This window comes from Notechis scutatus, chromosome 1 (assembly GCF_049901735.1).
Source record: "Notechis scutatus isolate UNSWTSFEM ecotype Mainland chromosome 1, rNotScu1.2, whole genome shotgun sequence".
In the NCBI taxonomy this organism is placed as follows: Eukaryota; Metazoa; Chordata; class Lepidosauria; order Squamata; family Elapidae; genus Notechis; species Notechis scutatus.
This window is the reverse complement of record NC_142009.1, coordinates 318,784,479-318,803,128: the sequence shown is the minus strand read 5'-3', so window position 1 is coordinate 318,803,128 and position 18,650 is coordinate 318,784,479. Positions and strand designations below refer to the sequence as shown.

The 18,650-nt window shown below is 43.6% G+C and overlaps 1 protein-coding gene across 3 annotated transcripts in view; it reads right to left on the bottom strand.

The window, feature by feature from the left end:
- MDGA2 (MAM domain containing glycosylphosphatidylinositol anchor 2) overlaps positions 1-18,193 on the bottom strand; it is a 584,772-nt gene extending 566,579 nt beyond the window's left edge. Inside the window, exon 1 of one of the 3 annotated variants that reach the window (XM_087952463.1) lies at positions 17,387-18,193. Coding sequence is in view for 2 of the 3 variants with exons in the window: in XM_087952462.1 (XP_087808588.1) it covers positions 17,387-17,459 (73 nt within the window). In the remaining variant the exon portion in view is untranslated. The remainder of the gene's footprint in view (positions 1-17,386) is intronic. The other 2 variants (XM_087952462.1, XM_087952461.1) reach the window with 2 other exon arrangements.
- Positions 18,194-18,650: the final 457 nt, after the last annotated feature.

The window sequence follows — 18,650 nt, the reverse complement described above, 5'->3', positions numbered from 1 at the left end:
ATGGTTTACGACTTAAGATATGCATAGTTTATTCAGTGAAACAGGCTTAATATAATGTACAGGTCAAATCCCTGCCTTCTCTCTCTCTCCCTCTCTCCATCTCTCTCCACCTCCTTCTCTCCCTCCCTATCTCTCTCCTTCCTTTTCTCCCTCCCTCTCCCCACACAAACACACAAATGGGTGAGATATCCAGCATACCAAGCTACCAAAACAGGGGCGGGATGCTGCCAGTTCTACCCAGCTCTATAAAACTGGTAGCTCTAAAGAGCAGCAGACACTGAACAGGTTCTGTGTTTGCTCCTGTTTGGCCCGCCCACCTGCCCGCCCGCCCAGGCTCTTACCTGTCCTTTATTTCCTGCTTTTTCAACCTTAGCTGCTTTGCACGGCACAGCTGTGGTTGAAAAAGCAGGGAAAAAGAGGCTTTTCAAACGCTGTGCACCTGCGCGCAGCGCTTTTCAGCTGTCTGGGCGGCACAGTCTATGGTTGTTTTACACACGCGTGCAACGGTCTGGTGCGCGCGCAAAACATAGTCACCGAACCAGTAGTAACACCGGTTGAATCCCATCCCTGTACCAAAATCTGTAGTTTTCACAGAATCATTTAACAAAAACTTAGAAGTCAATTAGCACTCTTAGATTCTGGCACTTTTAAAGACACATAATAGCTTCCAGAATAACTTTCAATGGGAAATTGAAATGGTCAACTCTTACCTCCAAAATACTATTCACAACAATTACAGGTAGTCCTCGACTTACAACAGTTCATTTGGTGACCATTCAAAGTTACAACGGCACTGAAAAAAGGGACTTATGACCATTTTCATCTATGAAGCAACCCCATGATCACATGATCAAAATTCCGTTGCTTAGCAACTGGTTCATTCTTATGATCATTGCTGTGTCCCAAGGTCATGTGATCACCTTTTGCAACCTTCTGACAAGCAAAGTCCAAGGGGGAAGCCAGATTCACTTAATAACCAGGTTACTAACTTACCAACTGCAATGATTCACTTAGCTGTTGGCAAGAAAGGTTGTAAAATGAGGCAGAACTCACTTAACACCTATCTAACTTAACAACAGAAATTTGGGGTTCATTTGTGATCGTAAGTCAAGGACTACCTGTACTTTTAAGAAACAGTGAGGTGGGAAGGAACTGAATGTAGAGGTTTAAGGCCACAGGCTAGAAAGTGGAAAACTTGTGAGGTCCAGTCATGCTTGTCACAGGAAAGGCAGTTGGGTGACTTTGGGCTCCTCGGTTTCTTGCTCAAGCTTAGGAAGAAGACAGAGGCAAAACACTTTCAAAAATCTTGTTTAAAAAAAAACTTTAGGACTTTGTCCAGGCCAAGAGTCAAGAATAACTTAAAAGCACACACACAAAGGAAAAAGGAGACAAAAATAAGTTACGATGTAATATAAATCCTGTTCTCATATATCATCAGGAAAGAATGCTACATTTAAAACTATTAAGGATTAGCTACTTCCTTCTCTCCCACTCTCTCTCTCTCTCTCTCTCTCTCTCTCTCCCTCCCTCCCTCCCTCCCTCCCTCTCTCTCTCTCTCTCTCTCTCTCCTTTAAAAGAGAGTCTTTGTGGCTGGAAAGCAGACTCTGCCCTTTAAATGCATCATAAGGAGTAAAGTAGTGCTACAATCAAATATTAAAAGCAGAACAAATAAAATAAGGTTCTGTCAAGACAAAATGTCCTTCAGTCATCATGTCTCACAAAAGGGATATGTGGTAAGCTTCAGTTTATTTGTGTCTCTCTGCTTTTGACTTATTCAGCTCTTTTAAACCATCCATCCTTAAAAGAACCCTGATGAGCAATCATACATAAAGGGAAGAAAATCAAACATGTTAATGGCACATCCAGCAGAACAAAAAATCCAAATCAATAAAACATAATAAGGCGACAATAAGAAACAGCAGAGCAGAATATAAACAACTGCTGAGGTTTGTTTGTTGGTTGTGTTTTTTTAAAATTAAACTAGCATAAAGATCTTTAAACACAGCACACTGAAAAGTGTGATTAAATATTTTGACTCAGGACTTGAAAGTAAAGTGTGGGGGGTAAATGTTCAGTCTTTGAAGTTAACAGTTGCAAAGCCTAGGTGCCAACTTGGAGAAGACCAAATCCTCTCTGGGTAGGGTATAGCAATAGCACTTAGACTTATATACTGCTTCACAGTACTTTACAGCCCTCTCTAAGCAGTTTATATAGCATCAGCATTTTGTCCCCAACCATCTGGGTCCTCATTTTACCAACCTCAGAAGGATGGAAGGTTGAGTCAACCTTGAGCTGGTGAGACTCAAACTGTCAAGTGGTGGGCAGTCAGCAGAATTAGGCTGCAATACTGTATTCTAACCACTGCACCACCATGGCTTAGTGAAGGACACAAGAAAGATTATGATCCAGTACACCCACTTGCTCCAACTGAGTTATAAATTAGTGCTTTGAACCCTCTGACATACATGATCCCTTGAATTAGGCTTGTTGGGTTTCACATTTGGGTAATCATGTTCTTATCACTTCTCAGTCAAAGTTGCACTCAACCACATTCATGCATTCAAGTGTGATTCATCAAACATTGGAAAAGTATTGGTAGTGGATCAGTGGTGGTATTCTACCGGTTTGGCCCGGTTCTGGCATACTGGTAGTGCCGAAGATCAGCTGGCAAAGAACTGGCTTGCTCTGAGTCTCTCCGATGCTCTGCAGTTGGGCCCACCTGCCCGCCCCTGCTCCTAGGTCCTTTTTAACTTCTCAGCTGTTTGGCGCGGCAGAGCGAATTGTCGTGTTAAACAGCTGAGAGGCACTGTAGCTTAGTTTTTACTGTTTTAACATGCTCAAAGCACGCATTTGGCGGATGCATGCGCACAATCACGCAATCGCACGAGGCACACGATCTCACCCCTGCAGCCACACCCACAGAACCCGTGGTAGGAACTTTTGAATCCCACCACTGTTGTGGATGCTTATTTGAAGAAGACCATAAAGTGAAAAAAGTATTACATTCTCATCTAACATCATAAGAGAATGAAAACACACTGAATGAGCAGCTGGAGAAGATTGAAAGCAATATGAAATTGTCAACGGAGAAAAATTAGAGGAAAGGGGCTAAAAAATAGCTTTCCTGTGCCTAATGATGGACAATGTGTTTGAAAACAGCTAACCTGTGCCCTGGTTTTCTGAGGGCTGTTGTGCTGCTAACATTAAGTGTGATTAGTAAAAAGACTGGCTTTTCCAAATAATCTGTTTCCCCTCTGCCCTCCTCCTTAGACAATTAAAATCCTGCTAGCATCAGCTATAAACTCTGTAAAAAGTGAAGGAGAGAGTTCTCAACATCTGCAGGCCTCCCCTTGAAGATGCTTTGGAGAATTCCGTCTAAGGCAGGACGTGGTAATTCTCATTTTTAAGGAGAAATGGGAATATCAACTGTGGGGTTATAGTTATTTTCCAGGTCCAGTCCAGTTCTTGCCTAGCAACTCAGGCTCTTTTGTACCGCAGAAAGTACCTGTTTTCATTCTGGGTGAAATCCTTCATTTTACTGTATCTCAACAGTATCTTTCTGAGTATCTTTGGCATAAACTACAGAAAGCCTAATCCATTTTAATTTTTTAAACAGTGTTGGGGAGAGGAGAGGAAAGGAGACGGCAGGGCAGAGCAGGAGGAACATGCTTTGAGAACTAACTGCAACACATTAAACACATATTAGCATGTTAATAGCTCAGCATGCTTTTTCCGACTTGAGGCTGAAAAGAAAGAAAACTTTATATACAGGAGTCAGAACTTTCACCAAAACTTCAGTGGGGATATATGAGTAGAGACAAATCACTGAACCACAGAGAGGGGACGGGAGAATCCAAATAAAAGCATCTCTGATAGACGGGTTGACTAGCCTCCACCTGAACACTTCCAGCACAGAGAGCTACCACTGAAGAGAAGTCTACTTTCCAGAAACTATGTTGGTTCTTAGTTACAGAAGCACCTAAGCAGGTCAGCTAAGCCCTTAATTAATACATTAACCCACGCATATATACCATTTGTCTGAAATGGTATAAGGTTTCCTACCTAAGCAGAGGGTTGGACTAGAAGACCTCCAAGGTCCCTTCCAACTCTGTTATTCTATTCTATTCTATTCTGTTCTGTTCTGTTCTGTTCTGTTCTGTCCTGTCCTGTTCTGTTCTATTCCATTCCATTCCATTCCATTCTATTGTTAGTCACTTGGTCAATTTCAACATCGGTTGATTTCTGAGTGTGGATGGGTGGTTGTAGCTTACGGTGTGGGCCCATAGGTTTTTGAGTCCGAGAGCCCTATAAAAAGCGTTGTTTCAAGAAACAGATTAAGCAGTCTTTATTGCCAACGAATAGAAATAGAGCTGCTGCAGATCTCCATAAACAAAATAATAATCTCCCTGCTGGAACCCACAGACCACCAGGGTCCCTTTATATCAACTTTGGGGCAACTCTTCAGCTGAGAGAACATGTTCTGTACCGGTAAGCAGAAAAGTTAATTTAGGTGGAGCAAAGCACAACCTTGTCCACCTTGCTGTCCCTGTGCAGTACATGGCACAATGGGGTGCTGCAAACATCCTCCTTGGCTGATCCGTTAAAAGCTTTTAAGTGCAGTTTCTTCTGTCAGGGCAGTCAGCAGAGTGAGAGACGCTGTGATGTTAATAGTTGAACTTCGTATTGCTCATTGCCATTATGATGGACCTTGCTTACTTCTGCAATCTCTTATTTGTAAATGTATATTTTAGCCACATCAGCCACCATGATGTGAATCTAATAGGTTAGTATAAGCCCAAGTTATTCTATGGAAAGAAGCAAAATCCCTTTCTGTAAGAACTGCCCATCTAACACAAGGACACGTCCAACATTCAATTATCTTCAGATCCTTAGCGCTGGGAAATCTCTATCTTGGCACACAAAAACAGAAACATCACTACTATCCCATTGTTGTTTTTCCTTTCTGCTGCTGACTTGTAGTATACAAGAAGTTGTATTGTCACCTATCCCAAAAGGCCAAAGCAGTCAAAGTAAATATATTGACACTGGATTTGTACTGTAAATCCTTTGATACTCACTGACATTAGCTAGAAACACTGGAAGTCCATTCAATGTGAATTTGGCTTCAGCTGAACCCAACTGACTTTTATTTTCTGAATAGGATCAGGACAGGCATCACGACAAGCTTTGCAAGTTATTGTGGGTGACAACTCCCACCTGCCTTTGCAACAGGTCCTGCTAATAAAGACTAGTCAAAGTTGAATCTGGTGTACGTGTAGGATGATTCACTTTCTCAGAGAGCTGGAAAAACAAACGATGCATGTAAACAGTATTCATTCTCCTCAATGTGACAACTGGGCCTAAAGAATCCTTATGATACAGGTCATTGGTAACTACATTACAAAAAAGATGTTGAGACTTTGGGGGGGAAAGGGGTGCAAAGAAGAGCAACGAAGATGTTTAAAGGCCTGGAGATGAAAACGTGTGAAGAACAGTTTGCAGGATTTGGGTTTGGCTAGTTTTGGGAAAGGAAGGACTAGGGGTGACATGATGGCAGTATTCCAGTATTTGAGAGGCTGCCACAAAGAGGAGGGGGGTCAATTTATTTACCAAAGTGCCTGTAGGCAGCACAAGAAACAATGGATGGAAATTAATCCACAGTGGCACAGTGGTTAGAGTGCAGTACTGCCGACTACTTCTTGCCGGCTGTCAGCAGTTTGGCAGTTCGAGTCTCACCAGACTCAAAGTTGACTCAGCCTTCCATTTTTCCGAGGTGGGTAAAATGAGGACCCAAATTGTTGGGGGCAATACGCTGACTCTGCAAAACGCTTAGAGAGAGCTGTAAAAGCACTGTGAAGCGGTATATAAGTCTAAGTGCTATTGCTACTGTTAATCAAGGAGAAAAGCATACCTGGAAGTAAGGAGGACAATTAACCAGCGGAACCACCTGCCTCCAGAAGTTGAGGGTGCTCCAACACTGGTGGTTTTTAAGAAGAGACTGGAAAACCATTTGCCTGAAATGGTATAGGGCAGGGGTCCCCAACCACTGGTCCGCGGACCGGTACCGGTCCGTGGAACAACTCCTACCAGGCCGCTGGTTGCTGGGCGCCGCCATCTTTTTTTGACGAAAAAGTGCTTCCGGTGAGCTTTTCCGGGTAGAAAGCTCACGGAAGCACTTTTTCATCAAAAAGATGGCGGCGCCAGCGCTCGGTGAGCTTTTCCAGGTAGAAAGCCATTTCTACCCGGAAAAGCTCACCGGAAGCGCTGGCGCCGCCATCTTTTTTTGATGAAAAAGTGCTTCCGGTGAGGTCACCGGAAGCACTTTTTCATCAAAAAGATGGCGCGCCCACCTGATGCTGGTACCGGGCTGCGGCGCCCAGCTGATGCCGGTACCGGGCCGCGGCATAAAAAAGGTTGGGGATCACTGGTATAGGGTATCCTGCTTGAGCAGGGGGTTGGACTAAAACACCTCCAAGGTCCCTTCCAGATCTATTCTGATGGATTGATGAGAACAGGCTATGAGAAACAGTACTGTAGTCAATCCTTGATTGAGTTTCAATATAAACATACAACAATTTGCCACCTTGCTTTAATTCTTTGTTGTCCAAGCCAAGCCTTTGAATCTTTGCCACAACAGCTGGATTGGAGACAGGCAACAGCCTCCAACAAATTCTCATCAAGCTTGGATTGATTGACCCCTACATCTTCAGGGACTTAGAGGGACTCCAGCAGTCTTTGAGAACTGCCTCTTGAACAGAGAACTTTAAATGTATCCACCCTTTTCAGGCAAAGTTACATTAATGATCCCAATTTTGCTATCCCTCCTACATCAACAATGACCCCTTTAGAGCCATGCTGTGCCCTCTTCTATCTGCCTTTTTTTAGTTAAAAGATTTCTCTCCAAAACCCTGCTTGAATTAAAAGATGGAGAATACGGAAAAGCAAGCACTTCATTATTAAGCTTCATTAGCCTTGTGTTTGTTCTCCATTTAATTCATATATGCAGATTTAAAAACCATTCATGTTAGGTTTGATAAAGGGGTAATTTTAAAAGTGGATTCTCTTCCCTCCCCCAAGAAAATAAAGTGAGCATGCTAAACAAATAGTCCCTTTGTTCAGCTTTCTAAAAGCTTTTAAATGCTTTCAGCTTCCCACAAGTGCCAGAAATACACAGCACCACATAGAGAAACCACCGTTTCCAGCAGATAAAGAAAATGAGAGTGGAGTTGTATTGTAACTGATGCTGAGGTCGGAAAAGGAACTTATAACTTTCACATCACGCCGAGACAAAATTTGAACACTTCAAATTTAATATTGGTTTTCTATCTCTCATAATCTTATTCCTCTCTCCACCACAAAATTAATTTTAAAAAAGTAAACTTGGGCAATACTGTTGGGAGTATTCTGCAGGCTGACTAGTTGCCTACACAGAACTACAACAACGTGCATAAGCGCACCAACGTGCCTACCGTCCCTGTCCTATTGTTTCTCTATTCTTTTATTTTTCTTATATGTACCAATCTCATGTATTCACAACTATGTATACACTTATACTTATTATCTTGTAAACAATTGACAAATCAAATAAATAAAATAAATAAATAAATAAATCCCCAGAATCCCTGGGGGAAAAGCAGAGTGGGTCAAAGGCCAACTGATTCAATCCATGGTACAAATATCACCAAGGAGTTGTAAAAGCCCAAGTGATCTTGCATGTCAACCCTCCTACCCTTACATGAGGATTGTACAATGCAATACAATATTCATTGGCGCTAAGGCATGTGTGATATTACTAGAATAGAATAGAATAGAATAGAATAGAATAGAATAGAATAGAATAGAATAGAATAGAATAGAATAGAATAGAATAGAATAGAATAGAACAGGAGTTGGAAGGGAACTTGGAGGACTTCTAGTCCAACCCCCTGCTTAGGCAGGAAACCCTATACTACTTCAGACAAATGGTTATACAACATTTTTTAAAATGTTGGAGCGTTCACAACTTCTGGAGGCAAGTTGTTCCACTAATTAATTGTTCTAACTGTCAGGAAATTTCTCCTTAGTTCTAAGTTGCTTCTCTCCTTGATTAGTTTCCACCCATTAAGTCCCAAAATAAATACTTCAAACTACACAAGAACAATCCTAAACCTTTGAATCTTTCAGGCGGTATGCAGCAAAGATAATTCCCCATTCTCTTCTTTATTTATATTTATTATTTATAAATACATTTATATGACCATCTAACACATCAATGACTTTGGGTGATTTACAAATCTAAAAAAAACAAAACAGAAAGAAACATCACAATATGGAAAAAAATACTATCAACACCCAGAGGGACAATAAAAACCCACTTCCCCATCAAACATATACGGTAATCTAAAGGAGCCTGCTAAGCACCATATCCCAAGAACTGAGTTAGAACCATTTTAGCAGCATACAGGTTAGTAGCAAATCAAATATCTGGGGATTTGTTGTTCCAGATGGCAGGCACCATCACAGAGAAGACTGGGTCTTGCAAGATGATACTGTTTAATCGAGAAGACCTGAAGCATGCCAATGCCAATTGTACAAGACAGGCAGAAACTATGGAACCATGTCTCCAAAGCATCAGAGGGCAGGACATGAAGTAATGGGTGGAAGTGTATTAATTATAGATCCAATCTAGAAGTAAGGAGAGATTTTCTGATAGTGAGAACAATTAATCAGTGGAATAGCTTGCCTCCCAGGATTTTGAATGCCCCATCACTGAAGGTTTTCAAAAATAGACTGGACAACCTTTGATTGGACTAGAAGATCTCTAAGGTTCTTCCAGCCCTATGATTCTATGTTCTATGACAGCAATATTTGCAGGACAATTTGCTGGTCAAAAGGGAATGTCCAGTTCAAGCTTGTGTCAAATAGAACAAAGAAGCAGTTTGTTGATTGTATCCACTCCTGCTCCCAGTTCTTGCAATAGGTAAACTTGAATCCCAGCTACATATAACTGGTAGCTGTAGGCTACAGTGTTCTTCCCAAAACTCTACATCATAACCCCTAAAAAACTCTTCCAAATGTTACCATATCATTCCTTTTCGATAGAAGGGGATCAATCATTATTAAAGGGGGTCACCAGTTACATTTTAATTTTAACTATATTTATATTTACATTAAATTAAGATTCATTTTTGTCTTGTCTCTGCTGCTTCTTTGTCCCATCTCTCTCATATATTGTTTTTATTGCAACCACTGGCATGATTTTCAGTGGGCCAGTGCAGTCTTGATTATGCACTCCTGTTCAAGGTAACTTAATCTACTCGTGTTATATGATTTGCTGAAGAAGTCAAAATGATCTACTCCACAGATCATGTTAAGTCACAAAAGCTTGCTTTACAAACCACAGCGGCTGGGTTCCTACCCCAAGCCCAAAACAAAGAAACCACACCACTGTGTTTGTGGAAACCTTGCCTTTTTGTGTCTTAGAAAAGAAAGACAGAACTGCTGAAACCCTAGCTTCAAATCTTTCCCGCTCCAAATAGCCCTTGTCAAATGCTCTTCTCTCCAGAATACAGAATCCCTGTTCTCTCTTTCCAATTTATGGATGAGGATGAGCTTTTTAAAAAATGGGTTGAAGTTGGAGAAAATCTAGATGGGACAGAAATGTGAAGGCCTTTTTCAAATACTCCAGCATCACTACTTTGAGTTAAAACAAAACAAAACAAAAAAGGTGTGCGGATGTCTACTTTATGGACCCAGGAAGTGTGCCTATTCCTGCCCCCTAGAATCATCTCCCTTCTGAAATCCATGTGGCTCCCACTCCTATGTTGTTCAACTTGTTTGTTTCCCCAGATTTTGAAAGGATAGGATGGCTATGGAGCTCCTTCACTGGATTGGTTTTGTTTTGGTTTTTGTTCATTATACTTTGATCTTCTAGTTTGATGTATTTAAGTTGGATTTTAGTTGTCAGATCTCCACAGTCATCTGGGAGTTAGGCTGCCTATACACTTAATTTAATTTATACTACTAATTAAATAAATTATTATCAGAGACTTTGTGCTTGGCACTAGAAAAATTAGCATTTCTATGCATTTTTCTTACTCTGTAGCATTGGTGTGATCAACAAGGCAGCATTCATCCAGGATAAGTCAGAATCAAATCTGTTGATGTCATAGGACAGGGCTGTCAAACTTGTGGTCCGTGGAAGAGATGCATCACATGCTGGCCTCGTCCATGCCGTTTAGTGAAAGTGAAAAAAGTCCCAATACATCACGTGACGATGCTGTGACGACATGAGTTTGATACCCCTGTTGTAGGAGAAGAGCAGCCTGATCTGGAAGGCAGGGTTAAATCTGTCATCAGTTTGGAGTCACTGCATTGCCACAAGAGATCCAAATCCAGCCCCTCTGAATTTCATTGCCCCCCTATCTAGCATTAATTAGCTATGAACATTAATTGACTGGATTCTCATATAGAGTAGCAATAATAATCTCTTTTGTGCTTTGAACTCAATGAATACTTCTGGTTATTTTCACCTGACATTTATCTAATTCATGGAGGAGGGCTGGATTTGGGTCTCTTGACTCCAAACTCATGGCACACTTAACCTCACCTTTCAACTAAGCCTGTTCTTCTCCTACATCATAAGCCAAAGGTACTCAATCATTCTACTTTGCTGCCATTATAAGCATGTGTGAGCTGCTCCATCTGGGAACTCTCAAACTGGATTCTTACCCATTGTTACACCAGACTAAAATGGGGTGGTGGGCATAGACTGTGATTCATGAGGAATCCACTCATTAGCATAGCTTGCTCTAGAAGCCAGGCCATTGCACAATGCCATAGAATATGGCCTACTTGTTTGTGCACAGCATGCTAGATATATACAGTAAGTGTGTTTTGTTAATACAAAGGTTTACTGTAGATAGAGAGTTCCAAAATAGAAGAGGATATGTAACTAGGCCAAACTGAATTCATTCAAGTTGGACCCTTCCATTTGTTTTAAATTAGAACTCTACCAACTGTACCAAATAACATAAAAACTGAATAAAAACCAAGTAAAGAAGGACAATTGCACTGGGTGAATCAATAATTCATTCCAGAATCGAAGGGACTGATCATATATAGAATTACCATCTATTCTCCAACCGGAACTGAACTGAAGCACTTCAGAGTCAGAAATTAATTACCTTCCTTCTACCTATTTGCAGAGCAAAATCCCTGATTGAGTCTTCTTAGCCCTGGAAAAATATTAATCATAATATTCATACTTGTGTCAAGATCCTAGATTATTTTCAGTAAATGTTATTTTTAAATAAAAATCCATCTGCCAGCATTCTGCTGCGATTTAAAAGCTATCTGACAATTCAGATCAAGGATGCAACATTTTCAAAGGTACCTGACAGAAATGTTGTCATGGAATGTTGCTTCTACAGAAAAAGAAAATTAGAAATTGGTCAATTAGAAATTGAGAAAATTAGCTGATTCTAATCTTACTTCCCTCTGAAATGTACAGAAATCTCCTCTGAGCAAGAACTTGCCTCTAGATCAGAAGCATACCAGTTTGAAGGGTTATATCCAAGGGCAGCAGAAGACATAGTATTGAGTCAACACTTTCAGGCTTTTTAAAATATTGTTTGGAAAGTTTTGTTGGAGACTGTTGTGGTTCTTTTGAAAGACTGTATCTCAGAAGTGGTGTTTTTTTTTCCCCAAAAAAAGAAAAAGGGAAACTGCACAGCTGATTTCTAGTGTTCAGCCAACAAAATGTAGTGGCACTATCTTAGAAGTGGTGGTCTCCAAAAATAAGGCCTGCAAACCAAAATTTGCCCACTTCCACTTTATATTATCACTATAATTGATATGCCACTTAATGTTAAAAAAAGTCTCTAAGCAGTTTATAAGAAATGTGAAAATAAAATAGAAAGCATAACCAAGGAAAAATAACAAAGCCAATGATAGTCAACTTTCTTGTCCACCCTGAGGAAAAATAGTCATGACAACAATCGCCTATTTCAGGAAGCAAATACAGCAAATTATCAAACACTTTCCAGAACATTTTCCAGATCTTGGTGACCTCTTTGAATGGCCACAGGATTGATGCTAACTTGTTCTTAGGTAGAATCCTATTTCAAAGGAAAGGGACAGCAAGAGAAAATACATCCCTCTGTGGTTCCTGATGCCAAGAATCACTCAGGGATGGGACAAGAAGGGTGTCCATTCAACCAAGACTTTACCGGATGGAAAGAAGAAGATCTTATTGGAAGAAGATGATCCGGAGGTATCCAGGTCCTAAGCCACATAGGGCTTTGAAAGTAACAACCAGTACACTGAACTGCATTCAGAAACAAACTGGCAACCAATGCAACTCTCTTAAAATAGGTGTGTTAATTGGGAGGTACTTGTTTAAACTATTGCATTATGGGCTCTCTGTAGCTTCCAGAGGGTCTGCAGCCACAGGTTGCCTGAATCTGACAGCTGATTCAAGAGTGGATCCACCATAAGCAGGGCCTCTTCATTCAGAAACAGCTGCAAGTGGTGCACAAAATAGAGTTTGTGCAAAGCCCCACCACTACACTCTGTAGATGCTTGACTAATTACCAATCCCATTAATTGTGAGACAAGGGAAGACATTCTATACAAAATGACATACTTTCCAATGGTTTCTCTGGTAGGAACCCAAGCCATTGTTTTTGGCATATTATATGAACTATGTCATTTCATGAAATAACATGGGGCTCATCTCTTAGGGCATTATTGTGATTTTTAAAAAGAAAACAAACCAAAAATGTAGCATGATGTTTAGATACAGCCTGTTAACTTTGCATTGTGCAAGCACAGATTCATGCACATGAAGTACATGCATGACATTCTTCAAGGCAGGAGTAATATTAACATGAACTTCCCAAAGAATGTGCAACCACCAGATACTTTTTCTTTAGCTGTCTGTTTAATCCAGAACTCAACGTGATTCCTTAACAAATTCTGCAAAATAAAGAAGAAGATGCTTCCACCTATTAATTAGCCAGCCTTTGATAGTTGGTGGCTACTAGCTATAAACCACACTAACTAAGCCTTTGAAAAGAGTGAAAGATAGAAAACAAGTATTTTAGTTTCATTTCTCGTGAAAAATATTGTCTAAATGTCAGGGGTTTTATGCACATGCTACTTACTCTTGGTGATGGCAGCAGCTAATTAATTTGTGGCCATTTCTTCGATGCTTGATTGGAATATTTCTTTAAACAGATAAATATAGCAAAAGTGCAAACCTCCTTTCCCACAAGAAATGTGACCCAGTAAAAGACTGTCCCCTAGAGTTTTTACACTCTTAGGGAAATTGGGAAATGGGACATTATGCAAACATCGGATACAATATCCAAGCCCTGTTGCATTTGCTGTTTATGGGGGAGAGTGTCCATTAACACTATTTTCCACTTTCTTTTTTCCCAAAAGGATGCTTAAGGCTGGCAAAGTAGATCTAAGAATCCTCCAATCCTTTCTCGATGCTCATCTAGACATTCTTGCAGCAGTGAAGATGCTCAGCTCAATTTTCCTCCTGCAGTAGAAATGCTTCAGGCAGACAGTGAACTATAAACTCCCAGAATCAAATACAATCATTACCCATGTGGTCATTATGCACATCAGCGTAACCAGCAATTTATTAAGAAGAAACTTTATGATCATTCACTGCACCTATATAAACAGCACCCTCCCCAAAGTTGGCAATGAGATGGACACACACACATCCCAATGCCGACCGAGCAAGAGGATACTTTCAAAATATATGTTCATGGAAGACTTAAAGACTCTAAACATCACATGGGAAGACATTGAAGTACTCGCCCCAAACCGAAAATGCTGGAGATCCCTTGCTGCCCAATATGCTACATAGCGTGGGAGGATCTAATGCTAATGCTAAATGCAAACAGCCAGAGCAAGTAGTTTCTCTCCTAGGCACAAAGAAAAAAATATTTTTCTTTCGTAGGGGCGTGCATAAGCGCACCATCGTGCCTACCGTCTCTGTCCTATTGTTTCTCTTATTCTTTTATTTTTCTTATATGTACCCATTTCATGTATTCACAACTATGTATACACTTATACTTATTATCTTGTAAACAATTGGCAAATCAAATAAATAAATAAATAAATAAATAAATAAATAAATAAATAAATATTTGCTGTGAACTCCTTGTGCTGTCAGGAAGGGCATCTGGCCAGTAAAAGTTCAGCTCCATTCAGTGATCCTGACTCTGTAATTTCCAAATTAAGAGATTTACAGAGATGTAAAAAGAGAGTTGGAAAAATAGAAGCAAGGATGTGGGTGCAAAAAGTCCATAGAAGTGTGGAATCTAAATCTAAAACTCAATATATACTGTATGTATCTCTTCCTTCCTTATTTACTCTCTCATCCCTTCTCTCTCTCACCCAAACACACATCCAGACCAGCAAAAAAAAAAAAAGAGTGAAAGATAAATGGTCAAGCCCCACGAGACATCTCCAGACTCAACAGGATGATGTTCAGCATTATTCTGACCAGGTATATGAGCAAAATCACATGGGTATACCAAAAGTAATCATATTGTCTGCCACTTCTCTTTCATCCTCGTTATTTGGCACCAAACAAATTGACTGAAAAGGACATTACAGCAATAGCAAACCAACCTCATCCTTCATTAACCAAGCTGATAAAATCTCATAGACCTCTTTTTGTGAAAACCAATTGAGCTGAATGAGCACCTTGCATAACATAGAGACAAATAATTTTGAAAATGTTTATGGGGGGCAGGAGGAGTATCAAATATAAACACTAAGTCAATTATGAGGCCCAAACACAGTTCCTGATATAGATTTCCAGGAGCTGTAGTCAACCAAGACAAGCAACAGATGGTAGATTGTTTATGGATTCAGTGTAATCAACTAGGGAGCCTGGGTCCTTCAGATAGCCCGGTTCAGAAAAAATCATGGTGTATTTGTCCACTCCCACATGCACATCCTCAAAACCTTGTGAAACTAGTTCAAAACTTCCATACCACATTCTCTAATATGCATCTTTAATGATCACCGGGTCACATATTAGTGCAAGGGTTGCAACCTGAGGATGCCATCAAGCACGTTAGCAAACATCAAGTGAGTTTTTGTACAGGTCATCCCATTAAAGTCTTTTTTTTTTAATCACTGAATTAAAAGCACTTAAAAGCAAGAGATTGCACTTGGCTCTTCTCTCCTGCTTCTGCAAAAGCAACCAAGGAAGGAACAGTGCCTGCTTCCGCTGCAGAACCCAGCATCCTGTCAAAACCTTTGCTCCTCAAACATGCATAAAATCCATTGCTTCTCTCTATGTGTCAGTAACTCAAGGGAAGGAGAGCAGGGATGGCTTTCTCCCTTTCCATCTGAGCTACAGCCAGCATTCTCTGCATCAGAAGGCTGTTGCCAGGGAAATGGGATGAATTTTAGAAGGGGAAGCAAGGCTGGGGAGCAGCTCCTTTCAGATGGAGAGGGACAGGAGGAGGACTTTCGTGAGTAGAGGGAACACTTAGGCTAATATCTGGTCTCTTCATGAAGGGGAAGCCGTTTCTACCCAAGACCACAGACTCACAGTTGCCGCAGCAAACGCCTGGCACAGAAGTCAAGGCTGGCTTGGCTGGCCGGCCGAGTTGCCTTGGGAGGAAATGAATGAACGCTCCTTCCCCCATTTCACTCTGCTAACATCAGCCTGGGATTTGCATGGCACAAACAGGTGCCCACCTTCAAATTGGGCACCCATTGGTCAATGGGGGGAGGGGGGGCAACCCGCTGTGCATAAAAACTGCTCTGCCAGCTTCTCAAGCTAAGGCCGATGCCCACTCAGCTGCTTCCAGAGGGTTAAACACCGTCTCCCCCTGGCTGCCAACTCAAGTTTATTCCCACCTCCGTAACATGGTTCGGAAATGTAAGCGAGGGTTATTTTTAGCCTTCTTCAGATATATAGAAACACACACACACACAGACACACACACACACAATGGGGGGAGTGGGAGGGGGGAGAGAGAGAGCCTTCCCTGTTGGTATTCTATAGGGATGCTCAGTGCTTCCTCACTCTACACCCCCCCCATGCCAAGCATGCACTCCATACTAAATGCCATGCCAGAAATAGATCTGCAAAGTTTAATTGCAATCCCCCACCCCCACCCGCCATTCAAGCTTCAGAGCTAATCTCACAGATGTAGGTGGCAGGTCTAAATGGCTGGATGCTAAGGAGCCCTGTCTCCACCTGCTAACAAGGGAAGCATCTTTGCCTTCTGTGGATGGGCAAAGCTGGTCCAGGCATCAGTTCTCAGGCATCAGTTCAGTGTGGTTACAACAGGCCCTCTGTCTCTTGGCCCAAATTAACTTGCTGGCATCCAAACATGCCCCAAGGAGAAAGAGTTACTCATGTTTAGCCTGTGGCTCACACTGGGTCAAGGAAGAGGCAGTGGGCAGAGGGACCAGGCAACCTATTCCTAAAGCAAGCATAGAGGATGACAAGGGGGAGAGAGAGAGAGAAAGCAGATAATCCCCCAGCCTAGGGAAAAGCTGCCCTCCAGCAGGCTCATCCAAGAAATCCTTAGAGCCAGAGGGAGGAAATCTCTTGCAAGGCCACCCACGCAGACCTAAACGGCAAAGGATCCCTGGGGCATTTGTAACCGGAAAAAGCAAGCAAAGGTACCCTTTGCGCTTCTTCCTCTTCCCTACCACCGCGCATCTTCTCTCTCTCTCTCTCTCTCTCTCTCTCTCTCTCCTCCTGCTCATTCATTAATCCGGTCCGAAAGCCCGAGCACACACACACACAAAATTTCTATCATGCTCTGGCTTTGCCACCTCCGGACTTGGCGCCCTCGACTGGCTCGGCTTCTTCGGACCCAATCGCTCCTGGCAACAGAGGCGCAGAGCAACCTAAACTCTCCCGAAGAAGCCTTCGCTCGCACTTCCTCGGCGGAGGAACCGGGAGAGTCGTGGATGGAAAGAGGTTGGGGTGGGAGGGAGAGGAATTGCACGGAGATGCCGGAGAGGGAAAAGGCGGTGGCAGAGGCGGCAGCTAAGCGGGTTCCGAGCGCGCTCCTGCGGGAATCGCAAACAAACTCCCCCCCCCCGGCCCCAAGTTAGCAAACCGGTTTGTGGATCAGGGAAGAGTGGAGAGAGAGGCGGGGAGAGCTGCTCCTCTTGGGTACCATACTGTTGCGCGCCGCCGGGGATGGAGGGAAAGTGGGGGTCAGTTCGGAGCTTAGCCCAAGAAGGAAGCTTTGAGGAAAGGGGGGGGTAAAGGTCAGCAGGGGCGGGCGGGCTGCATGCCTACAAGGACATCACGATTTTATCTTTGGGGGGAGGGAACAGCGGGAGGGGGGGGAATACTGAGAGAGAAAGAGAGAGAGAAAAGGAAAGCCGCGGTTGCACTCACCGTAGACGCCTTGTCCGGAGATGCCCTCCAGCAGCACGGTGAGCAGCCACACGACCCCGTAGGCTAAATCCATCTTGGGGGAAGCAGCCACATATCCAGGCGAAGGGGACCCGGAGGGACTGGGAAGGGAAAAGGGAAGGGAAAGGGAAAGGAGGGAGCGGGGAAATCGAGGGAAGGAGCTGAACCACGCTCGCTCGCCGGCTCGGCCACGGCCCGATCGCCGCTTCGGCAGAGAAGAAAAGAGCCACCCCACCCCCACCCCCACCAAAGCAGCAGCAGCAGCAGCAGCAGTAAGCCGAGTCCGGTTAGAAAACGGAGGCTGCAGCGGCGTCCTTGCGCGGCGCGCTTTGCTGGGCGAGCGCCTCGGCGGCAGCGGGGAGCTCCGAAGCCATAGCAGGAGCACCCCCACCCCCAGCACACACGCGCGCGCGCACACACACACACACACTCACTCAGTCACTTACACACACACACACTCAGTCAGTCACTTACACACACACACACACACATACACACAGAGGCCTGCGGGAGGGATATCTGCTCAGATCCTTCCAGAGCGCTTTTTGCTGCCGGTGATGCCGCGGTGGCTGCGGGGCCCGGCCAACTTGCCTCGGCTGGCTTGATCGGTTTGGCTGACAGGGTTGGGCAGGGAAGGCAAAAGGGAAAGCAAGGGAAGGGTGGAAGCGTGCCCGGAGCTGGGGGGCGGCAGCTGCGGGGCTTGCGCGCCGCGGTCACGTTGGACTCTACGTGCTCCGTGCCGGCCCTGCCAGGCGGCCAAGGCAGCACCGAGCCGGCGACGTCAACTGCGCGCCGCCGCCCCTTCGTCTTCCTTTTTTTTCTCTTTCAAACCCCCCCGCTTCTCCTCCTCTCCTCACCACGGAGAGCTAGGCAATGGGAGGCGCCGCGCCTCCCTCGCGCTCCCCGGCTCCCTCACAGCTGCCCGGCTTTAGGCGAGCTCTCCGGCAGGTGTGCCAACTTTGGGGAAGCACTGCGCTCTTCGTCTGGAGGTCGGGGCGGGTCTTTGGGTCAAGTCTCCTCCGCCTCGCCTTTGAGTTCCCATCTGGGTTGGCCCGCTTCCTCTTTCGGACTCGCCCCAAAAAGTGCGGCCGGGTTGGTGGGAACAAGCGAAAAGAAGCCAGTCGTGCGGGGTGACGCTCATCCCTTAGAAGGAGGCAGCCCCCCACCCCACCCCCGAGCTGCGTTTTCCCCTTCGGGGGAGCGTTCGGATGCTGCCAGCTTTTAGGCTTCACTGCATTCTTAATCA